This window comes from Crocodylus porosus, unplaced genomic scaffold, assembly GCF_001723895.1.
Source record: "Crocodylus porosus isolate Cpor-Errol unplaced genomic scaffold, CroPor_comp1, whole genome shotgun sequence".
In the NCBI taxonomy this organism is placed as follows: domain Eukaryota; kingdom Metazoa; phylum Chordata; order Crocodylia; family Crocodylidae; genus Crocodylus; species Crocodylus porosus.
In genome coordinates, this window is record NW_017728886.1 from 79,747,587 (window position 1) to 79,773,491 (window position 25,905).

At 40.4% G+C, this 25,905-nt stretch overlaps 1 protein-coding gene across 5 annotated transcripts in view; it reads left to right on the forward strand.

Annotated features, from left to right (window-relative positions):
- Positions 1-25,905, forward strand: part of TRAK1 (trafficking kinesin protein 1) — a 91,030-nt gene that overhangs the window by 20,181 nt on the left and 44,944 nt on the right. For 4 of the 5 annotated variants that reach the window (XM_019537443.1, XM_019537437.1, XM_019537462.1 and 1 more), the window contains one exon: positions 24,069-24,145. In XM_019537443.1, the coding sequence (XP_019392988.1) occupies positions 24,069-24,145 (77 nt within the window). Of the gene's footprint in view, positions 1-10,865; positions 11,072-24,068; positions 24,146-25,905 lie in introns of those variants that run through there. The other variant, XM_019537453.1, reaches the window with a different exon arrangement.

The window sequence follows — 25,905 nt, forward strand, 5'->3', positions numbered from 1 at the left end:
TTGGACCCAGCCCCGGCACCACATAGTGCCAATTTTAAGACACTGAAGCAGTGGGAGGGTTGGGACTGACAAATATCTACTTGTTGGTTACAAGCCCTGTAACACACTGCGGTGCACTGGAGTCTTCAACTGATCCTGTGCTCAGCAAGTTATATGTAGATCATAGTAAACATTACTGTGCAACTGCTCATAAAACTTTCTGATTCATTGTAATGCTTACTACGATCCACATAAAATATGTCATGGCGTTATAGAGAATTAGGGCTGGAAGGGACCTTGTGGTCATTTAAACCAATGCCCTGCCTGAGGTAGGATCATCCCTACCAAACCATCCTATACAAATCCATTTTCTAACCTCTTGGAAAAAAACTATCAACCCTAATATGGCACAAGATATAACACCCTAACTGGCCACAGGTAAAGCAGAGAGACTGCAGTGACCAAAATCCTGCTGCTGTAAAGGTGGTTAATATACACTCAGAAGATCCCAGGAAGAGGGACCTGTGTCTCCTGCTGCAGGAGAAGGCAAAAACCTCTACAGTCCATACCCATCTGACCATGAGGTAAAATTCCCTCCTGACCCCAAATATGGCTATCAGTGTAACCCTGAGCAGAAGGGCAAGACCCTTGAGCTAGGAACCCCTGGGTTGAAGTCCCAGGAGGAACACTAGCACATGCCAGTCAAAATTCCCAACCTTGGCTGTAACTAAGACTTATTGCCTTTGAGGAAGGCTTAACAAAACCCTGATACATGTAGCATTGGGGAGTGTGGAGGAGCATGCATTCCCTCCTGGCAATGAGCAAAGCTCAGAAACATGGGAAATATCCATAGTAGAGCATACTCTTAGCTATGTCAAAATTGTCCCTAATCAGTGGTTGCCAAACTTCTTTTTCAATATCTCCAGTGTTGGAGACCGAAGCAGTCTGCTTCACTGCCTCACTGTTCTGACAGTGAAGAAGATTTTCCTGATATCCAATCTGAACCTGTTTTCTGTAACTTCAAGTCATTGGCCCATGTCCTCCACTCCACAGCAAGAGAGAAAAGGTGTTTCCTTCCTCTTTATGGCAGCCCTTTGAGTATTTGAAGATTGCTATCATGCCCCCGCTTAAACACCTTTTCTGCAACGTGAACGTGTCTGGCTCCTTCAGACTCTCCTCATATGACTTGCTTTCTGAGCCCCTTTATTATTTTTTGTCAACCACCTCTGGACCCTCTCTAACTTCTCCATGTCCTTTTTAAAATATGGAGCCCAAAACTGCACACAGTACTCTAGATGAAGCTTAACCAGTGCCAAGTAGAGGCATTATCATCTCCTGTGCCTTGCACCTAATGCTTCTGTTGATGCAGCTTAAAACTTCCTATAGAGTCTGTGATCTGCCAAGACTCCCAGATCCTTCTCCATCGTGCTGCTATCCAGCCAGGTGTCATCCATTTTGTATTTGTATTTATGATTATTCTTCCCAAGGTGTGCTAAATGCAATATGTGATGAGGCTCTTAGTTGTTTACTACAAGGAAAGATCTTTTTTTCTTCATTCCGCCTTTCAAAAAATAAAGTGTGTATTACATTCTGGTGTGTGTTCTATGCAAGAAAATACAGTAAATCTCTCTACCTTTTCACTTTGAATGAAATGGGGTTAAAGTTCCAATGGCTTTGCTCACTCGTGTTACTATGAAAGCATGCAGACATACATTTACATCATAACTGCTTATATTGGTGTCATTTGGTATTGATACAGTTGTTGCGTCTGTACTTTGGGGCTAAGAACAGACATTCAAGAAGCCCTAAAATGAATTAATTCAATCTTTGCAGGTTAGTTTAAGCTGCATAGATTGAACTGATAAGCAGGTGAACAGACATTTACTTTTGATTCCGGAAATGCAGCCACATGCCTGCAGTAGCCCAGGCCAGAGGCCAGGGGGTGGCAGGGCTTGGGCCAAGGCTAGCCTGTCCACTCTGTGAGGGAGGTTTGCAGGGGAGGTATTCAATAAGCCGATTTTAATTTAAATTAGTTAAGTCTGATACTACATCCATGCAGGTTTATCTTAAGCTGGTTTCGGCCATTTGGAATGTAGTTTATGTGCACTGAACTTCTGTTGTTACAGATTTGAATCACTTTTACCAGTTTGTGTCATTTCTGTCCCTAGCCCAGATGTTTATTTGTGGTAACTGGAATAATAGCTTAAGTTTGGCATTAAACAAATAAATGTACAAGTTTTATTTTTTAAAATGTTAACATGGTATTAGAGAAAGGAAGAAGTAGATGATTGTGTCTGAGTAGGAAAATCATTTCATGATTTCTAAAATAAAAACAAAAAAAGCATTTAGCTGGAGGAACCTTAATTCTGACTTTTATAATAAAAAATATAAAGATTTGGAAAAGTCTTGCACTTTCCTCCTGCCCCTGATTATGTTCCCTTATAAAAATGTTGTGAGGCTAGAAGGTAAAATGTATATGCATCAAAATATCCTTGTGACCTCCTTCCAGACTTCCTCTCAGTACCTACTCCCTCCACTCTTTCTCTCTACAGTGTGGAATGTCTCCAGCGGAAATTTATTCTGACTTTCTCCATTTCAAATTTTGTTCATTTTACTCCACTTTTCTGACATAACCAATTCCACACCTGCAGTCCCAGTTACCTTTTTTGCCACCTTTGAATCCTCAAACCTCCCTCTTTTTGCCTCCACTTCTCAGTGCACATAAACTCTCAGATTTTCGTCCAAAAGAGAAAAATGCAATAACATGGCATGTACTTTCTTTCTCTTCCTACAGTGTGCTCTCCTTCTCCATCACAGAAGCAGTAATTTCTCATTTGTTTTCTGCCATTTGCCTCAGTAATGCCATCCCATCCACTGCTCTAACACCTACTCTCATCTGTTTCATTGCCCTTCTCTTTAATCTCTCCTGTTCTGACTCTTTCTCTTTGCAGTAAGAAGTGTGCTATATTTTTCCCCATCTTAATTTTTTGAATGTACCCTTTGCCCCACTAATGTCCTCAGTGGCCTTTTCCTTGCCGTCTCTATATTGAATTGAACATGCTGTGTTTGCATTCACTGTTTGGAGTTCTCCTTCTGTTCCAACCTAGACCATCTTTTCAGGTCTTTCCCTTCTATACCACTGAAACATCTCCCTTGCCAGTGTCTGTGAGCACTTCCTAAACAAACCCCAGTAACAAGGACTCCATCTTCATCTTCCTTACCTTGTCAGCCACCTTTGCAATAGATGAGGCTCCTCTTCTGGAAATCTGGGTCTCCCTTGGTTCAGTGACTCCATTGTCTCACGGTTTTCACCCTGCCTCTCTGTTTTTTTCCCTTAAGATATTCTGTAGAGCTCTGTCCTTTGCCCCTGTATTCTTTATCTCCACACTGGCAGCACACACATCTGCCTCTCCAATTGGTTCCCATCTGTAGCCAATCTAAGTCTTGCATATTAGGCAGCCCTTCTTGTCCACCCATACAGTGAAATCCCGCATATATTCCCATCTTGTTTGCTCATTTGTTGCAACAACCTTTTTCCTAGTCCAGATACACTTTTCATTGAGTAATTAATGGAAAATAAAGAGAGTCCTTTTAGAGGTTTTGAAAAAGGGAAGTGGTTTTTGTACGTGCAGCTGCTGTTGTAAAATTTGTTTGTGTTTGAAGAAATCCTTTGTACACAGCATGGCATAGTTATCATTACAGTCCTTGGTAGTCATGCATGTACGCAAATCTAGATCTTGCTGATAAAAAGTAGGTAGCAAGGTCTTGCATGCATTTGGAATTATTTGGAAGTAGTGAGTCAGGCTATGAATGTTAGCATTCCTTCCAACCACACCTATTCAGAGCTGCTGGCTTCTCCCCCACCTTTTTTATTTGCACAGTTTGTGAAACCCCCTTGGTGTGTGTAGTTTAGTTTTGTTTTTTTTCTAGAGCCACTATGTGACCAGAAGGCTTAATTTATCGTGGCTCGCTTAGCAACTTTCCTAGCTGAGTTTCACTGTCTCTGGCACCTGGTTCAGAGAAGCAGTCCATTTGCTGACTGGGTTGAGTGAACACGATTAGATTAAATCTGCCAAATGTGCTTTTACAGCGCTAGTCAGTAAAGGGAAAGACTAATATTGTATTCTTATTTTCCTTGACATTCTAGCCAGCATCTGTATTAGAAACCTCTTTCTTGAGTATTGCCTGATGCATACGTGTCTTTGGATACCCATACATCTTTTATAAACCCTGTAGTTGACCCTTAGGTCAGCAAGCCAGCTTACATGCATCAGTGAGTAGAACTCAATTCTCTTCACATCTGCTTCCTTCCCATTTTCCATGTATCTACACATCTCTAATTTTTAACAGTGTAAGTACCCTAAATCTATTAATGAAAGCGAGGTAAGCCACAGTTTATTTTCCCCCTCCAGCTATTATGAATTTACAGCTTCATGATTATGTTCTGCTTCAAAAACACTATTCAAGCAGGGCACAGATGCTATTTTAATGGTTGTTAGTGCTTTCAGTCAAGATCTCTTGCTGTATTGTGACTTAATGTAATTAATTGGCTAAGTACAGATGGTCAACAAGCCCAAGGCTGAATCAGTTCATTCTTTGCAGGTTACTCTAAACTGCAGAGATTGAGCCAATTTGTAAATGAATAGGCATTCACTTTTGATTCAGGAAATGCAGACACATGCCTTCAGTGGCTCAAGCTTAGAAGTCGGGAGGTGCTAGAACACCTCTCAGCTCTCAGGCTTACCTCCCCTCCCTGCTCAAGTGGAGAGGGAGTGGCCAAGCCCTGGCCCAGAGCTAGCTGTAGGGTCTGCCTGAGTGGAGGGGGCAGAGGGGGCAGCAGTGCCTGAACTGAATTCATGAAAGCTTGAACAAGAATAGCCCTTTCTCAGAAGTGAGCATGTTTTGAACAGAAGGGAACAACCCTGCAGAGTCCTGCTGAATGTGATCATGGACTACAAATCCTAGAGGCACCTGGAAGTTGGAAGAAAGTGATGAGCAATCCTGCAGAGTCCTGCTGCTGTGCTTTTGGACTGCAAATCCCAGAGACCTCAGTGGCAGCAGGAAGAGGAAGTGAACACACAGCCTATGCTGGGGGACTCTGATTTAACTTGAACCAGTAAGGGGTCTGAGACAGAAGTTTCATAAACTGGTTTGACCTAAATCAGTTAAGTCTGATGCTGCATTCAGCGAGGTTTATCTTAAACTAGTTTCAGCCATTTTGAAACTGGTGTATGTGCACTGAGCTGCAAGGAATGCCTACATAGGTATAATCCCCTACTTCTCCTCCCCCACTGCTGAGGCATGATTTGCCCATCCCCATCTGTCCCACAGTCTCAGATTCAGCCTCAGCTGATCACACTTGTCATTAAAAGCTGTGATTATGCTAGTTATGCTCTAGTAGAATAACTACTTTAATAACTGGTTTACTAGAAGTGCCACATTTGTCCTGAATGGGTTCCTGAAAATCTTGCAAACTTTCATTAAGGTATTCAAAGTGGGCCACCTTGTAAGCCTACTGAGTTTGAAGAGTAGAGTGTTTACTGTGTACAACCAGATTCCATTATGCACCTGTTTTACTGAACAAAGGCCAAAGTAAATAATTAAATTGTTATGATGAGCTATGAGGTACAGTTTCTCAGAAGAATATTTCACATAGTCATGGAATGATTGTATTTGGAACTGATCCTGACAGGACTCCCAAGTGAATTGCTTTCATTTGTGAATGGATGGATCTGGGTGAAAGGAAATGTTGACTGTATGAAGTTTCATAATAGTTAGGTGTTATCTGTAAAGTCTTAGCTTCTAGAGGCAAGTGATGTTTCCTCATATTTGTGGGGAAAAGATTAAAAATATGAGAAAAGTGCACCTTAAAGTTATAGTCAGAAGGGAAATAAATCAATCCTGAACTTATTTGGTCAAAAATCATTCAGAAAAATTTTCCCAGTTGATTTGAGGAGGGTCTTGGCCATAATTTAATTGATGTGGGTCATTCATACCAGCACACACAGTAATAAGGTTTGTAGAAATAGAAGTTAAATAGGTAAATGGATATAATAGGAATCTTCCCTTCAGCCAAAAATCTTATGCTTTTTTCCTTCTTTTTAATCAACTTTAAAAATTCCCTGTCATGTATTTTTATAAAAACCTACAACACAGTAATACATTATGCTTGTAAGCAAGTAGTGTATTTTCATCCATGACTTTCTCTCTGGTGAGACATTTATCCATTATGAGGAACAATTCATCAAATGCTTTTATTGCTGAAATGCTTATGAATTTTCTGTAATTAAACTCTTAAATAATGGATTTAAAAAATATATCTGATAGTATAAAAAAATTCAAGTTCATAGAATTAAAGCAAAATAGGCCTGAAACAGATCTCAGAAGGGCATATCATCCACTGCTCTGCCTAAGTTAGGATTATTCCTTCTAAAACATCCCAGACAATGGTTATGCCTTATGTTCAAAGACCTACAATGATGGAGATTCCCCAACCTTCCTAAGTAATTTGTCCCACTGTTTAACCACCATCATAGTTAGAAAGTTCTTCCTAACATTCAGCCTGAACCTCTTGTTGGAATTATAAGCTGTTGCTTGTGTGTCCACAGTGGACACCTATAATAGTTGATTGCCATCTGCTTTATCAAAAACCTTTTTGTATTTCAAGTCTGTTTATCAAATTCCTCCTCAGTGTTCTCCAGACTAAATAGTCTCAGTTCTTCCAGGCTCTCCAAACAAGTCATCCTTTCTACACCTTTTAATTGTTTTTTGTTGCATTTCTGTGGACTCTTTCCAATTGATCTGCATCTGTATTGAAGTGCAGTGCTCCAAAGTAGACCCGGTATTCCAGGTGAAACCTCTCCATTACTGAATAGTGGAAGAATTGCTTTCTCTAAGTTGCAGGTGACACTCCTATGAATACAACCCATTATGCATAGTTTCTGCAAAAATAGCACACTAACTCATAATCTGCTTACAGTCAACCAGAACCCTGAGGTCTTTTTCTGTAGTAATGCAACCCAGAGAGGCACTCCCTAATTTATAATTGTTCATTTGATTGTTCCATCCTGAGCATATAGCTTTGTACTTATTCTTACCAATTTTCATTTGATTAATTTCAGACTATGTTTCCAATTTATCAAGGTCATTTTGAATCCTCATCCTATTCTGTCCTAAGTATGTACTCGGTTCCATTTCAAAGTTGTTAAATAGGGTAACTGCTTAGCAGATATGAGGCTAGGGTAGATTTCTGAAGGATCCCACTCAATAACAGATTTGGAAACAAGGAAAAACCCCTCATCTTATCTGTCAATTCATAATACTTAACTATAAAATAGAGAGATGGAGGGAGCCATTTGGAACAATAATTGAACATTAAATTAATTCAGGCCTTTGTCATTTAAAAATGTCATGTTTTCCCAGATGTAACTGAAGTTAAGTTGAGAGTACCTGAAACATTTAGTGGTCAAGCTGTATACAGTAGTAAACTAATTATAATAATAATAAAAAATATTTTCATGAAAAATTGCTATTCTGTACAAGGCAAATGACTGGATTAATATTGTGTTTAGGTGGCTTCAGAAGAGTGTTAAGCGCTTGGGGATTTTTTTAACTTCTATTGTTTGTTTTGGTATTAAAAATATTTGCATTGAACATCTGAATATAATATTAAGACTGAGGGTCAGGCCTCAGAGTTATTTCTTTAATGAATTGATATTAAGACTGATGTTACTCTTGTTAATAACCATTTGGTATCTTTTTTTTTTCCTTTCTTTTACAAGCTTTTTAAATACATGCGAGGTTTCTTAACAGTTTGCTGTCTCCTTTGTAATATCCAAATCACAGGATCATAGAAAATTAGGGTTGGCAGGGAACTCTGGAGGTCATCTAGTCCAATCCCCTGCTCAAAGCAGAACCATCTCAAACTATCTCATCTCAGCCGAGGCTTTGTCTGCTTGGGTCTTAAGAATCTCTGTGGATGGAGATTCCACAACCTTACCATGTTGCCTGTTCCAGTGCTTTACTATCCTCCTAGTGAGTGTTTTTCCCTTATATCTAACCTAAACTTTCCTTGATGCAACTTGAGACTATTGCTGTTTGTTCTGTTATCTGCCCCAATAGAGAACAGTCTAGCTCCGTCCTCTTTCGAACCACCCTTCAGGTAGTTGAAAGTTACTATTATATCCCCCCTCAGTCTTCTCTTCTTTAAATAGAGACTAAATAAGCCTAATTCCCTGAGCCTCTTCTCATAAGTCATGTTCCCCCTCACCATCTTTGTTGCCCTCTGCTGGACTCTCCCCAATTTGTCCACATCCTTTCTGTAGTAGGGGAGCTCATAACTGGACACAGTACTCCAGATGTGGCTTCACCAGTCCAAAATAGAATGGAAGAATCATTTTAATCTGTCTGCTGGCAGCGATCCTACTAATGCATCCCAGTATGCCATTAGCCTTCTTCGCAACTAGGGCACACCATTGGCTCATACACAACAAAGGCATGAATGTTGGGAATGGTACTGTGACAGGTGCAAAACAATTCTGGTTACTGTTTTGTTTATTATCTATTACAGGATTGCCCTGCCCCAACCCATGGGGCACATCCAGCCCCTGGTACCATGTAATTTGGCCTGCAGGGTGCCCCTGGTACCACGTAATTTGGCCTGCAGGGTGCCCTATGGATCCATGAGCCATGGCCCTGCATGCTAGATTAGGTGCACATGGTAGCATGGGGCCTAATCCTGATGTGCAGGGGTTGCACAGAGTCCCTAGATCCCAATCCCAGGTGGGTGAGGGCACCATGGGGATCTGGGGCCCAGTTTGGCCCTTGGACCAGCTCTATGCCATTCATCTGGTCCACAGAGTCAAAACCATGAGCACCATTAACCTATAATAGTTAAGACCGGAACCACTGATAGATAGCTCAGGCTTAAGTTCCCTGTCTGTAAAAACTACCTTTGAAATCAGTAGATGACTGCTGCTCAAGCAAAGATATAAATCCAATTTATGTGGGAGAGATCCTGAATGCCTACTTCCTTGTTATATTAAGTAATTAGATTTGCCATCTAGACAGAAACAAATCTGGAGAAAAAATAAATTATAATGTTCAGTTACTAGGAGATTAAGCAGAGGAGCACAATTAAACGCTAAAGTTTGTCAAAATGAAATAAATATATCTAGCACATACTGAACAGATATTTTCCAGTGTTGAGAATTCTATATAATCAGTACATGAAGTGGGACAAACACTAATCACAGATTTAGGATGGCAGATGAAAACTATTTATCTATCACAGTCAGTCTCTGCCATTGTATAGTTCTTCTCTTAAATGAGAAATTTGTAAAACTTTCATCAGCTTACCTGGTAAATGTTTTAAAGAGTGGAATTAGGCAGCCTAATAATTAGTAATATTAGGAAAAATCATTTTCTAACTTCTATGTTAACTTTTTTTTCCTTTCACCTAGGTTTCAGCCTATTTGTAATAGGTATATTTTGCACCACCTTAAACAATTTCTCACTGTCTCAAGTGTCTCTCTTCGAATACATTTCTAATTACTTTTTTATGGACCCACCCTATTGTGCTTACTCAAACCAGGATCTGTTAATGTCTGGTTTCTGCCCTTCTTACTTCATTTAATGCTATCAGTTACACCCTGGTTGAGGACAAAATTATTGTTACTGCTCTGTGCTACAAGTCTGTCCTGTCCTTCAATCCAGAAACTGCTTTGCTGCTATCGTACAGTACCTTGGGCTGAGGGCAGTGTAATATTTTTTTTTTTTCTTTACAAGTAAAGGGCATCTTTTTGACATTGTGAAGAAGGGGAGGCAACCAAGTAATTTAAACACCACATATAATGTTTTGTTTGCAGAGATTAAACTAAGTTAATCTGTATCTAGACTGCATGTTTCATAAAGGTTTGTTTGCAAACACAAATGAGGTAGACTTGTTCACTCCTGCAGTCTTGTTTGTCATTGGAATTGAGAATGTGTGTGAATTTACTGTGATCTCTTGAGCAATGCTCTGTGATGCTAACCAGGGTTTTTTGTATTTTAGTTTTCCAAGAATACAGTAGGGAAAGGTTATGTAGTAGGTTATAACTGGTGGCAGGGGGAACGAAACAACAACAAAAAACCAAAAATACCCATGAGAAGTTATGATGAAGATTTTGGATGTTCATCATATGGGGGGATTAATGTTGTTATGATTATTTTATAATTATTGTTATTGTATTGTTATTGTTATTTCTGTGTTGCTCTTCTCTATGCTGAGACCAATTAAAAGCCAATTCTTTATTTATATAAATATTTTTTATGTGATTTTTTTTTTTTTTTGCCTGACTGATGCTGCAGTAGTCATACCATGCAGTGGTTACAGTTTATAAGAACTATGTATGTGAAATTTCATGAAAGTCTTGTGAAATTTGTTACTTGTAGCAGAAGGCAATAACTTACAAAGGTGATTTGCTGTTTAAAGTCCCCACCCTCAAACAGGTGTAGCAGTCCAAGTATCAGTCTCTACTTCCTTGTTGCTATGAAACTTGGAGGACGCTACCATTTAATTCTGAATACCAGGGGAGGAGAAGAGAGCTTTTTTTTTTTTTCCCCAAAGTGAATTAATTTTTCTCTTTAAAAAAAAAAAAAAGCTTTCAGCATACTAAGTCTTGTTTATTCAAAATGTGCAAATTGAGCTGTTATGATTTTAAAATAGTTATATTTACTTATCGGGAGCAATGTAATATATTTTCAGAAATTATGATACAGATGCTCCTCCCCTCCATTTCTTCTGTATGTTACAAAGCTGCTGTGCTAATGACATGTACACAGATTATCACCTAGTACTCTTAGTTGAAGTATGCTGGCTGACAAGGATGGTACTTGCTCCGTAGGGACTTTACTTGGGTTGTTATCTCTCCAATGGGCTGGCTTGCCATCTCCTTGGGGACTGAGGTGTGGGACAGTTTCTGCCTTGGGATAACTTTAGCAATGTCATTAAATGAATCAGTAAATGAAGAGGAGATCTTTGAATATGACTGTAAGAATGAATGTGAGAGCGCACACAGGTTTAACTATGAAAACCTTGATATCTTGGAAGAAGGTACTTAAAGTTTTAAAGAGACTAAATATTTAATGCTAACATTATATAACCTGATGTAGTTAAAGTAAGCTAAATAGTTTGTGTGGTTTTACATTTTGGACTTTATTTGGTTTGATCAGCTCCTGAATATTGTAGAGAAACTGCGCTATTAGTCTGAGTAAGATCGTTTCCAATGTTGTATATGTCTTTTCGGAAGTAAATATAGCCAACCTTTGTAGCCTAAGTCAGTGGTAATTAGTTAATAGTAAATGGACTTTGGAAAATTCTTTTTTCTTATCATCTTTCTCATGGAAATGCAAAGATATGCATCTGTGTGTAAAATTATGGGGGTTTTCTGACATGGAGCAGAAGTTTTCCATTTTAGTTAATTGCAGTGGGTTACTTTAGTAGATTGAATGAAAGAACAAAGCTAGAACCTTCATACTTAATAAAGGACATGGACAAAAATATTTATAATGAACTCGGATCTCAAGAGTGTCCGATCGTAACATCAGACAAAGGTATCCCTCTCCCATTGCAGTTGGTGTTAATGCTGTCAGGTTGGATTTTTGGTATGGATTTCTCAGCCATTGTAAAGACAGTATATTGGGGCTGTAGAACAGAGGAGGAAGACAGTTAGTATTCCTTTAGCTGGAGTAGTCACTTGAATGACAATTAAGTGTTTGCCTTGTGTGCCTGATACTCTAAGGTAAAATGTACAGTTGGTATCATCTTGCATGTCACAGATATTCCCTCTGAAGCAACAGGGGTGTTAAGGAATGCTGGTCCCTTGAAAAACTCTATCAAACCATAATGTTGTCTAAAGACTGTGGAGGAAGTTAGGAGTGGAGAAGACTGAATTAGTAGATGTGGGAGGGGGTCTTAGGCAGAAGGCTGTTAATGTGGCCTCAAAGGTGGTCTAAAAAGCAGAACATCCATGTCAAACTCTAGTTTATTTTAAAAGATTTTTAAAAATGGGAGGGGGAGGGTTAGTGTTTGAATTCTTTAGGTGTAAGTGTGCTTAATTTGTTGATTTTTCAAATGGGTGGTGGGTTCTTCTTGGGTTTTTTTGTTTTGGTTTTTTTAGAATAAAGTGTGTGCTGCTTGTGTTTTTAATAATGTTTTTCCTTACCTGACTTTCTCTGCTATGGGGCTGAAAGAGAAGCTTAAGATGTCCATTTGTGCCTGCATGTATTTCCTTCAAAAAAATTTTTAAAAAGGTAAAAACAATTAGAAGCATGCACCTATGTAGTTATGGTATCTGACTCATACAGTGGACCAGACTGAGCCAGTATGATTGGGCCGTTCTGGGAGCTGTCTGTCTTTTGTCCATATGGGGCATGATATGAAGATATTATAGATATTTAAAAAAAATAAGGAAAGAAAAAAAAATCTGAGCTAAGATTTGTAGTCATGTCTATAGATATAAATACATTAAATAGTCACTGTATCTGTAGAGCATAAAAACAACAAATTCTTGTAAGAGTGCAGTAGTTGAGCAAGAAACCAAGAGGAGAGCTGATAGAGACTTAAGCACAAAATACCATGATGAAAAGTACAAACATCCAAAATATTTCTTGTAAGCTAGAAAGAGGAGAATCAGACTGGTAGCATATAATGCCATAGGCATTTTGTTATCTTCTTTATTTCTAAAGAAATTTAGTAAGAAAAATGAGGGAGAGGAAGAAGAGAATGGGTGTCCAACCAAAGAGTTTTTGTGATTTCTATTGCGCACCTGAGTGCATGAACACTTTGCCAATGCTTCTATTAGACTACAAGGATCATTTTGGCACTGTGAGTGGTATAGCTCATGCGGCAGCCTTTAGATATGATATATTGATTGACTGCTTTCTGGTCTCCTCCTATAAAGACAAAAATATAAAAGGCAGTTTTCTGTGTTTTATCTTATGTACTAAGCAATTTGTTGTGTGTACCTCTAAACCAGTGGTGCTCAACATTTTGGCACCGCAAGCCAAATAAATGACATGGAGCTGATCTGCAGTATAGACTGGTGCTGGATTATGCCAGCGTGGCCTCAGCTGGCTCCTACATACTGGGGTCAGGCCCCATGTTGGCCTCTTGGGCCCCAGATCTCTGCACCACCCTGTTATGCCAGGAGTGGACCTTGCATCTTCCCTGTGTTCCAGGATTGGGCCCTGAGGGTCCGTGCCTCCCTTGCCTGGCCCTGCACACTGGGATCAGGCCCTGGGATCCCGTGCCACCCTTGCTTAGGCCTGCATGCCAGGATCAGGCTTTGCACACCAAATTTAGCTCACAGAGCCACAGCCTGCAAGGCTCCCTACAGACCTGTAGACCAGAGTTGAGCACCCTTACTCTGCAAAGTGTGGGTATTGTAAAATAGTGGTCAATACGTTGACTTTGGTTTTATCAGGAAATGAGAAGGTTTCAGAATGCTGTAGTGATTTTGTGTGCTGATTGATGGAATTTTGTATAGTGATCACTGTGTTTAGAGACTGTTCCACTTTTAGAAAATTGATTCCTATCATAAAGGGTGTTTCTAAGCTTTATACTTGATACTGGGGTTGTCAGATCTGGCTGCAACTAAAAAGTCTTGGATCCTTCTTTTTAAAAGCAGAAACAAACTTCAAAACTCTTTTTTTTCAATACCACTTCTCTTCAAGAAAAGATTAATTTTTGAGTGCCAAGTATAGCCTAATATTTTGACAGAGGCATCTTAATATTACAGCTGCATGCAGAAACCTCTGTCATAATCCTGTCTGCATTGTATTATTCACTGAGCAAATAGATGTTATGATTTGGCTCAATTTTTTAAAATGATTGGTTACTTTTTGGTGCCACAGTGTTTTTAGGGCTTAATTCTAACTTCCAGAAAATGTTAAATACCCATTTACTAAACATTCAGCTTCCTTACATTGTTCAAGACTGGATCCTAAGCATTCAGGCTGAGAATATCTATGCTGGTTTTTGACAACAATGGCTTCTGTTCCTGTCGCAAAGAGCTGACTACCTAAGAAGGGAAGTGAAATATGTGAGAGAGGGATTTAATGTACACTTGCAGTTTAAATTCTTGAAAATGTAAGGAAGTCATCTGGCAATTATCTCATCTACACTGAAATCATTAATTTTTTGATTTCTTAAAGGTATTGCAGCACAGACAGTTCTTGATGAGAAACTGGAAGAAGCTTAGCAGCTTTTGAATACTTTTATAGAGGGCTTTGCATGAGGTCCAGTGCGGTCATGAGAGAAGTCTAGTTGCACCATTGTGGTTTGACTTGCTTTAAGTGCCCTGAGGGACCTGCATTGTTCACATGTAGGTCTGATTCAAGAATCTCACTGATCTGTAGGTCTGGATGAAAAGATCATTTTAAGGTAACTGTCAAAATTGGTGATTTCCTAAATTAAACTCTGTTAAACAGTTTTCTGTTGCCAAGATCTTCAGAACGACAATGGAACCTTGAGTGCCAAATGCAGGAAAAAAAACCAAATTTAAGTGAAGTGGTATCATCTTTTGTTCTTACTTCTTAATTTAGGGTTGGCAAGATATGACCCGCAAGCTGGATTTGGCCTGCCAAGAGATTTTGATCAGCTAGGGGCACATTCCATGGCCCTGCCCAGCCCAGGCAGCCTGGGCTGTGGCACGCGGGGCCAGTCCTGCTGCCCTGGGTGGACAGCTGAGCTGGGGCAGTGCAGGGGCTGAGCTTGTTTCCTGGCTGCCCCCACAGTGGCAGCTTCTTCTAGCTGCCCCTGCCAGTCTCTGCTGCTGGACTAGCCCTGTTGCCAGAGCAGCCCAGCTTGTCCTCCCCACACCTACTGTTACAGGTGCCGGATGGAGCGGGCGGGTGTGGTCTCTATGGAGATGAGCCCGAGCAGGGTGTGCTTATCTGGATGGATGGGATGGGATGGGGCCGCAGGCAGGCAGGGAGTGATGCCTGGGAGTGGGATGCCACTCCATGCCTGTCTGCAGTCCGATCCCATCCTCTTAGCAGTGGGTCCTGGCTGGTCTCTGGGAAGACCCCGGCATCACTGGGCAGTGACAGCACAGGGCCAGGTCCTGGGGCAGAGCCTCAATCCACTCCCTGCATCTCCCTGCCTGCAGAACCAGAGCCCATTGCAGGGACATGCAGGGAGCAGACAGTGGCCACAGTCTCGCACTGTCACTGCCCTGCAATCCTGATCCCGGCCCTGGCCCCACCTACCCTCTCCTGCTCTCAAATGCTGCTTGTCATCTGCCTGGGGCTCCATCCCTTCTGCCTAGCCACTTGAGGAGTTTTGGTGAGCTGTTGTGGGTTGGTTGGGGGGTGAGCTGTTGTGGGCCAGCTGACCTGGCCCACAACAGCTCATTCAAACTCACTAAGGTGGCTTTTGGGTCCAAATAATTGTCCTTTCCTGTGTTAATCCTGTTCTTGTGCTGCCAAATTAGTTCATGCTTCTGATCGTGACACTGATGGGAATAAGTAGGAGGGGTTTTCTGGGTGTTTTTCTTTGTCAAGTTCTAGTACACTAAATGTACCAAATGAGAACTCTTAAGAGTATATACATCCTCTGTTTCAGAGAAACTCTTCAAAATGGCTACTATCACAAGCCTTGGCATATTCACTTTCCCTGCACTTACACTGTTTCCCAAATTTTTTGTCCATTTGCGAAGAAGTAATGCATCAAATTAAAGCTGTGCTCTATTTGAGACTGGTATGAGGACCTAGATGGTCAAATACTCGCCAAAAGAACTTGCTAGGAAACTCCTTTTTTTTAAATTGCAGATTAGCTAGGAAAATTAATCTACAAATGTCAAAGAAGAATACAATTGTTTCTTAATATTAAAATTAATTTGCAATCTTTACAGTTAAACTAACAGCAGACAAGAATGTGACATATCTGTGTTAGTGTTTCTGGTAGAGTTCATTATTACTAGTGAAAAAAATAGCTATTGTATCAGTTTGCTGGCTGAGTACAAGGTACCACTTTACTATGTTCCTTCTAATCTCTTCTTAGCATTTGCCTATGCTGTAACTTGACAGTGGCTAGGTACTTGGTAAATTGTGATCACAGTTTTTATACTTGATCATCACGGATTCAGGTTTTCCATTTCCCACAGAAAAATGGGGGTGGGGGACCTGGAGTCCCTCTCTTACCCAAGAAAAATGTGGAGTTTCATTTTATTGGAGAAACACAGGGATTTTGCATTTTTGCAAAGAGCTCTCTTCAGGCTGGCAGAATTCCAGCCTGCAAGGGGTTGGAGGGGGAGTGAAAGGGCGGTCAAGCAGGGGGCATCAATTGCATATACATGCACATGGCCACCAGGCAGCCTGGAGAGCAGCTCCCACAGGCAAGTCTGGTGGAGGGGAGGATTAAGGCCCCCCTAGGAAGATGGAGTGAGCTGGGAAGGACTGGGGCTGTGAGCAGGAATACCTGGCCACAGGGCCCCAGCAGGGAGTGGGACGGCCACGGGTGGTTCGTCTGGGGTGGTTCGTCTGACTTCCTGCCACTGCACTGACTCCCAGGGAGGTCAGGGGGAACCCATGCCCCCCAGATCTATATGCGTGTTGGATGCAGGCTCAGCACAACAGGGCAGTGCGGAGCCTGGTGGGGAAGCTGCTTGCTGCTGTGAGCTCCATGCTGCCCTGACCAGGTGTTCCCAACCTGCCCTGCAGCAGTGAGGGTGGCAGTGAAGAGTTGTGTCCCTTGCTGCTGTGGGGCAGGCAGAGGGCTCATTGCCAGGGCAGTGCAGAGCTTGTAGCAGCAAGAAGCTTCCCCACCCGGCCCCACACTGCCCTGCTGCATTGGGTCCCACCTGCTGGGCTGCAGAGGCTCCAGAGGAGGGCAGCAGGGTGGGGAGCCCAGAGCCCATGGCAGGAACCCCCTGCCCCCCTCCCCGCACACACATCTGGGGGGCATGTGCCTCCCTATTCCCCTGGGAGCATACACAGCAAGAAGCAGCCAGTTCCACCCCCTGCCTGAGCCTGCAGCAGGCAGCCCACAGCCATTCCTCCACGGGCTCCGCTCTGGCCATGCTGCCCATGATGGGGGAGAGCCAGGCTCTGGGCTCTGCTCTGCCACGGCAGCCAGAGCTCAGGTGCTCCTGCGGGGGACAAGGGACTGTAGACCTGGGTCCCGGGCTTCGTAGTCCTGGCAGCTGGGGCCCCCTCCAACAGGGCTGGAGGAGGCTGGGGCCTGTAGGTATAGTGAGGGGTACCAGCAGGGCTGGCGGAGGGTGTGGCTTGCGAGTGAAGGGCCTGGAGCTGTGTCTCTGAGCTAAGGAGGTGGGGGAACTTTAATTTTTCACAATAAAAAACCAAAATCAAATGCCAGAATGTATAGGTATTTAGAATTTATTTTATTATAGTGACTGAGGCACTGCTAGGCCTCTAAATGGCTTTTAAATGGTAAATATGTCAATAAAACATTGTGTTCAATTGATACATACATATATATACATGCATACATATATATAATGGCATTTCATTTTAATCATGGATGGGGGGCATTAATTAGAGAATTTGCAGTTTTTTCTCAGAGAAAACCAAGATCCCTGCTGATTTATAATAGTTTCTTTGCCACCTAGTGTTTTGCTGCACCTATTGCCTCTGTTACCTCAGGAGTGAAAGGAAAGAGGCTGCAGGAACTGAGGAGCTATGTAATCTTGCTTTTATTGGCTTGTTACAATGTGCACAAAAATGCATGCCTAAAGCTCAGAGTCCCCATAACAATAAGTTTAAAATACAGCATACAGATTTATGCAGTCATTCCCCCAAAACACTGCCTGTGTAGCAACACAATTGAAGTGTCAGTCCCAGGCCAGCTGGACTCATCACTCTTCCTTCTCCTGAAAAGTCAGGGAAAAAGAAATAAGACCGTTTAAAGCTGAGCTGGTTTGGATCAAAATGGAGGATGGCAGTGAATTCCAAAGAGGATCAATGACTTCAGTTGTGAGGGCAATATCTGTGGCAAAGCTTGAAAAATTCGTTACTCGCTTGTCCGAAGACATCAGGAAGTCTTTTTTTTATTTTGGCTAGTATGGGAATATAAACCATCTATAGCTATATAATTTAGGCTTCAATTTAAAATAATTTTTCTGTCATTTTAAGGTTTCGTAAAATAACCTTCCAAGAGTGACACTCATGCAGACTAGTACAGTGCTGCATTTTTAGTCTTTCATGCCTTTTGTTGCTTATCCTTTGCTGAAAAGTAGCAAAGCGTAACGTATACAATCAGTCAGTTTTAATCTCTTTGGAGAATGTCATGTGTGCTCAGGCAATCACCTTTATGCTTTGAGATGACTTGGAGCAGCTACAGAAACTAGCTACAGCTATTTGTGAAGGAAGATTGCTCAAAAACAGAGGGTGGGGGAGAAATAGACTAGCAAACAGCAGTAGCTCCCAAACCTGTTGGACCAACAGAGCACTGTCAGTCCTCAGTTTTTACGGACCACCATATCCTGTTATCAAATGTTTCATAAAGTGTGAGGGTATGGTACAATCTGTGGATCACTTTTTATAGCCTCATACACGACAGTCTCGAAACCAGTAGCATAGATCAGGGCCACCAAACTCCATTCAGTGCCGTGAGCTGGATCCAGACTACCCACAGTTGACTCTGGAACTGAAAGCATTAGTGGAGACGTCACTCGGCTCCCCTTTCTGTGTTACAGTGGAGGGTTAGGTGAGGGCTTGGTCCTGCCCACAGGCTGTAAGTTTGATATTGACAGTGCCCTTGCCCCTTATTTACCTGTAGCAAGTTGGGGTGTTTTGACATTTGTGGGCATTATGCCTAGTAGTTGTACAAGTGAGTTGTTCATGCAGTTTGGATGACCCAGTTCTGTAGGCTGGATTCAGCCCACAGGGCTCAACCCCCAGCAGCTTCTGGAACCATGCTGGCACAGTGGCATTGACCCCATGGGTTCCAGAGCCACTGTACCCTGGCACTGACCAGACAAGAATTAGTTTGATAAAAGACACTTGAGAAATCCAAGGAGATCCATTACCTGAGCCTTGGCATCTTTTATCCATGCAGCTGCTGGAACTCCTATATTGTAGTTTGTGCATTGGGCTCTAATGGATGACCTACCTCTTTGGGCTGGGTCCTGCCCACAGGCTGTATGTTTGATACATCTAGCACAGGTGATCTTTCCTTGCACCAGTCAAAGGCTTCAGGTGATGGATCTCCTTGGATCTCCCAAGTGTGTTTTACCAAAACTACTTCTTGTCCTTGCAATGATAGGACATTGGTATTGTCCTTGTCCCCTGCTTTACCTGTTACAAATTAGGTAGCTGTATAAGAGGGTTGTTCATGCAGTGTTAAGAAAAGGTTGGAGAAATGCTGTAGAGTTTGGATAGGGATGATCCTGCCTTGGGCAGGAGTGGAACTTAATGGAGCCCATTCCAGGCCTGCTTTTCTATGGAGGTCATAAACTAGAAAGATCCTTTATACTTCCAGCAGTATAGGTGGTGGTCATATTTACCAGACACCCATTAGTCAGAAGCACAAAAATGAATAACACTAAAATTGTTGTCATAAAATTGTTGCATTGTGGCACTACATAAAGGTGGTCTTATGAAGTCTGCAAAATGACATGTTACCTGTCCCATAGAGTTTACATCCTAATTCAAGAGGTATATGAGTATATAGCTCTCAGTCCATTTTGCAGCACCTGGAAGTCTGGCTGATAGCCTCAACAGAAAGGAGCTCTTTTTATTTATTTAATTTTCATCTAGCTGATAAACATTTAGTAATTTTTTTCATTGCTTGCCAGATTTTGCTTTGCTTTTGGTTATAAACAGCATAGTATGTCCTTCCTTTCTTTGACTCTTGCAGGCTTAAGAAAAATAATGCCTCAGATACTTCACTTCATCTTGAAAGTGAGATCAGATCCTTGCTGCACACTTACTGCTTCCTACTGTCTTGTTCCTTGTTCAGATCCTGGCTTCATGGGTAATTTTACCACAAATTACACCTGTGTACTGACTCTTTCCTACCTCCCTCCTCTTCTCCCCTCTCCCCCTCAAAAAAATGAAAAGGAAAAAAAAGCATTTGGTCTGTGCTTTTAAAGACCTAGGCGATAGAAGAAGTTTGGAATCTGTATCAAATGTATTGTACATATAAAGTATTTTATGGGTGTAGCTCAAAAATCACAATTTTAAAGCAGAATCCTATATCCCAATTAATATTTTGTATTTGGATTGAAGACTTGTTAAAAGAAGTTCTCTCTGTTCATAAATTTACATTTTTCTCTGACTCATGAAATGTCAAGTGTGCAACTCAGCTTGGAAAGCAATTGTGAAAAATTGCTATATAATTCTTGGAATTCTGAGACACTTATTTCTCTTACATGACAGTAACTGCTCAATTATCTGACATTACTGTGAACATAAGCACAGTTATGGGTTCTGAAGTGTATTTTGTCTAAGGGGATGAAGGGGGAGGGTGGGTGCACATGTGCCTGCGTGAATGTCACTCCCTTGAGCAAAAATACTGCTGATTTACAAACATGGAAAAAAGAGGCCAGTAATTCTGCACTGAGTTTTATATTACAGTGCATTGTCCTTCATTTGCCCTTATTTTATCTTTACACTAGTGTTCCTAGGTTTGTGTTCATCAGGAACATGAGAACGTCAGAGACAATAAATCATAAATCATATGCCATTCATTGGGGAAATACATATTTTATTTGGCATTCTTCATTGGCAAGAGCATAAAATGTTTGCACAGGAGATGTTCACGTAATCATAGTAGGGTAGCATGTCCTTCTAGTTCTCCACAATTTTTGGTTAGCTGAGTATTGTCATACAGTCCATTTTTGACTTCCTAATATTTTTGCACCTTACCAGTGAAAAATTTTGCGTACTACTGTTTTTCTGTTTGTCTCTTAGTTTGTGTATTCTCTCCCTCTTGTCTCCCTCTCTCTCCACCCCCTCCAAATCTTTTCCTTGAGTAAAGCAGGGAGAGGAGGCAGCCATCTAAGTCTCTTCATTTTGTCCTGTCAGCTTTCTCCCCTTTTGGTTGCCACCAGTTGCATTATACCGTGAAACATTGGAAGGTGGGTTTGTAGGTAGTTTAAGAACATGTAAATTAACATGAATATAATATGGTATATTTAAGCCTCCATTTTATTTTGGAAATATGCTGAAGGTGTCACAGTGGTGCAGAGAGGTCATTGGTGTTTGCTCATTTCCAGTGAGATCTATAAAATCATTGGGTACCAGGTTTACTATTGTTTGTTGCTTTTGGTATGTATTATAGTGTGTTTTCAAGAGTTTACTGGTTTGTTGTCATTGTCAAGGCTTAATTTTATATATATTCAAAGGGAAAGTTGGACTTTGACTACCCCATAACTATTTATAGTAAAATCATTACCGCCCCCCACACAGGTAAGTTTACTGAAAATAAAACATTTGTACCTTTCAAATGCAAAACACTTTTAGCTGTTATTTGACTTGGCATTAATTTTTAAATACCTGAACATGCTGATACCATGCTGTTAAACATTATATAGCAAGTTCTGAAGAAATAGTTGAGTGAGCAGCCTCACGTACCAGCTTTATCAGCCTTCCTTCCAATCAAACAACCTTACTTGCACTGTGGGAGCCACCATGCTTTTTCTCTAGTTGTTTAGGTTTTAAGATTGTAGATCGCCCATCACTAGGGTGGTGCCAAGTTGCTATAGTCACAATCAGTGGACCTGACACAACTCTTGGCATCAATTTAAAAATGAGTTAGTGACAGTCCCAAACATTGTATTACTGTTGTAACCAAAGGAACTGTGATGTGATAATAATTTTGGAAAATAAAATGCCTGTCTGTGGCAGTATTTATAGTAAGCATTTTTTGATGTTGATTTGTGCATCGATTGTATAGGAAGCTTGTTTTTATAGTCCCTCTAAACTTTTGCCCACAGGCCTTCTGAGGTCAGAGTCAATGCAAATCTGTTTCTTCCTGTTTAGTTTTCATGAAAAGATTCTCTGTGTAATGATTACCTCAGTTATCTGCTGCTGTGGCTCCCATTGTTTGTTAGTTATAAAAATCTATTTTAGTGTTGATTAGCTAAAACTAAACCATACTGGCTGTGGTTTGCAAATACCTCTTGTTCTTGTTTATGTGATAACACTTTCATGCTGTGCTCCTTTTAGAACTATTTTGTACTTATGTCTTTGGAGTTTAAAGTTTTCACTGTAATGTTTTAAGTTGTACTTCCCAAGTTCTTGACTAAGTTTAGAGCGGTGTGATTTAAAGTTCCCGATCCATCAAGTTAGTTAACTAAGTGCAGGATTTGGCCCTAAAAGCACAATATAAAAAGTAAAGAAATGGACACCTTTATTTCTTTCTCGCTGTTGCTAGTGTTTATCATCTGTGATCTGTAAGCTAAATATCTCTTCTTTGACAAAGGTCAGTAGGGGGTTCATCAACTGTCAGTACTAAATTAGTATTTTGGTAGATAAGAAATATGTTGATCATTTTTGTCTTGGTGTATTCCTTCACTGTTTCAGGTTGCTAAGGGATTTGAGTGCCTAACTGTTAGTACTTTTGTTCACTGGTCTAACTGTTGTATCTCAGGTAAACTGTGGTGTCAGCTTTAGTTTCTTAATGCAGGCTTTGTAATGTAATTTGGACTATTTTTTCACTGAAAAAGCACCTTAGGATTCTTTCACCCAAAGTCTACATCAGCTTTATCTTTGACAGTTTCAATTACTTTCAGTCTAAAGAAGTTTGCTTATAGCAGTCCCCTATCCAGAAATCAGTGTAATCAACTTATCTGACTTTACTACCTATTCCCCTTTTCCAGAAGGGTGTATTTTAAGGAATAAAAATACCAGTGGTGGCAAAAGGGGTGCATAAGACTGAGGACAGAAATGGTGCTGGGTGGGTGCAGAGCCATAGCCAAGGCATTCAACATGGTGCATGTCCTGTGCAGAACATCCCTACCCCCCCCCCGCCATGTGCTAATTCCTTCCAGTTTGAGTTGGAGTCTCCCATACAATAGCACCCAGTGCCATGGCACCACTGACACCACCCTTGCCATAGTGCTGTGTGGTTGTCCCCTTCCCAACTCATACATACACACTCCTTTTTCCTATACATTGAAATACCAATAGTTTGGCTTTTTTATATTAAGAAGCCATAGTGACCCTGGTTCAAAGAAAAATTCTACAGCCAGACTTAACTTTCCTAAATTTTGCATCAGGGTGATGATACTGATTTTTGTTAACTTAAACAGAACCTGGCTTTCAATTACTTAAACTTTTTATTATTAGTATTATTAATAACTAATGTTTTTTGTGAAATGCCCTTGCTATTACGTGCATTATGAGGTGTATCCAGTTTAGGTCATTCAGAATCAAGATTGTGTGTACTTTGTGTAAATGCTATGGAGACTCATGTGATAGAGCCCTACTTTGCCAATCTGCTGCTCTGATAGAACTAACCTGGGCAAGAAAATGAGAGAAGGTTCAATGTAAGGGTGCCATGAGAACACCTTATGTAGGCTGACATGCATTTTCCCCCTTTTTTAAATTCAAATGGTTGTACAAGTCCATTTTTTGGTTAATTGCAATGATTCTCTAAATAATTTGAAAAGTAATAAGGTTTTACTATGACTTTTTTTCTTCTTCACTCCATGTTTTCCATTCTAGCTGTGAAATTTATGACACCTCATTTTTAAAAATTCTTTCAATGTGCATTGAATCAAAAGTAAATGTCAATATTATGCTCTAAATTTCTCCAGTATAAAATACTTTAAAATTTCCAAGTTGAGATTTATTCACAGGGCTCTAGTAATTTTAAGAATCTAATGTCTCCAGGACTTTAAAAAGTGAATAAGCTTTTTTTTGTGTATGTTTTTTACAAAAGTCTGATTTTATTTTTTGTTTGTTTGTTGTAATCATCTTAGTTTATTTAAGAATATTAACTTTCTTTTTACTGGTTTCAGCTTTAGGGAAAACTTTTTAAAAATGTAAACTTTTCTCTTTTGTATATATTTTCTTGGTTTTTGTTTGTGTTGAACTGAAATTGCCAGTATAACAGATGTTTACCTTTTGTTTTCCTGCAGTTTTATGTGCTGAAAGAGTGGGCCAGATGACTAAAACATACAATGACATAGATGCTGTTACACGTCTTCTTGAAGAGGCAAGTGTTTCTTTACCCAGCAATTCCCATTCTGAGAGAGAAGTATTAAGGAGTCATCCCGTAACATGTAAACATAGAATACTTATGTTTTCCAACTTGCTAGTCAGGGTGAAGGAAATAGTTTAATTCTACATGTATATGTGTAATTCATAAGGGAAATATTTTTGTTAACAAAAGGTGCTCCATTTATTTATATTAGCTGTACAGATGCATTGCTTATGTGTTTGCACAAGGCTAAAGCAAATCTACTTGACTCTTACCAAATGCAATTAGTGACAGGCAAAATGTGGTTACACTGAAAGTTGGGCAGGGAAGAATGAAGTTTATATGCAGGCATATTATATGGATAGTAAGTATTATAGATAGCATACTCCTGATTTTAAATAAAAACTAAGCTCCCAAGTCATTTTTAGTTTACTTATTTGTGTCTGAGTGGTTATAACCTTCAAAAAAGCATGTAGCCATTGAGTCAATGTATTCTTCCCATCCTGTCTCCCTAGGCTTTTTTTCTTTACATTCTGGTGCCTTTATTTTTAAAAATATTCTAGCACATCAGCTTTAAATAGTTATGATGGGTTACAGTTTTCAAGAAATGTGAGAGAGAAAAATGAACTACAGGATGGTATTTAAACATACTAAATGGCCTAATAAAATTGACCAAAGAGACCTGATTTAAAAGAAAAGTAAGTAATATATTTTCTCAGATCACATCTGCAAGGCATTGTTGAGATAAAGAGTAACAATGTATTCTTATTTATAATCCCTGGAGGTTTATAAATAATGTTGCATACTATGAAGCTTTGAGTATAAGGACACAGCTACCATTTTATGCAGTGCTAGCCTGAGTATGTGAATTGGTAGAAAGGGTGAAGCATGGGCCTTAATGTATCTGGTTGAAGGACAGAGGCCTTTGTGCTTACTTGCATCTTTTTAAAGCAATTTTCCCCATGTATGTCCATATTAAGACTCTGATACAGCCCTTGAATGACTATTTGTTGATTACTGTTCTAATCCCTCCTATACTGTGTCTTCATGCTTCTTTCTGCTGATTTATTTTGCTTGCATTTGTTGGCCTGACTTTGTCAGCAGCGATTCTATATCTGGAAACCTACAAATATATTCTTGCTTCCTTTTATATGAGAATTTCTGATAGTCTCTCATAGCTTCAAAGGCAGGAGTAATTTGTTTTCTTTATTTAGGAACTGGACCAATCCAGAATTATTTCTAGCCAGGCTGGCTATTGAAAAGTGGAGATGTTTTCCCCACCACTTTTTTATTAGGGGCAGGTTTGAGTAATCTATATTTGCCCACACCTGTCTCTTCCTAGAGTACACACAGTCTGAGTTTGCGTTGATATCACAAGCAAGGTTCTGGGAACAGTGTCAGGGAATGCCCTGAGCCAGCTTTTTGAAGCAGTGTGCTTTCCCCTTCAAGAAGAAATTTTCTGTGGGTCATATGCAGAGAACCAATACACCAATATTTCTCAGTAAGGAAAATATTTATCAATATGTTGTTCATCAGGCCAAAATTGTAAGTACTCAGATACCATGACAAAATCCAGTCTTTCTTTTGTGTATGGATGCGATTATGCAGTCCCTTTCCTGTGATGGAGAAAGTATCCATCTGAATAGGTCTTAGGATCCTACGCTGCTGTTCCCACGTACAGGAGTTGAGGGTGGCTCCTTTCCTGCCATTATGCACATTAATGATATTTAGTGGGGGGAAGGGAAGGATTTTAAAGAAATGTTGAGTCTCTCCTC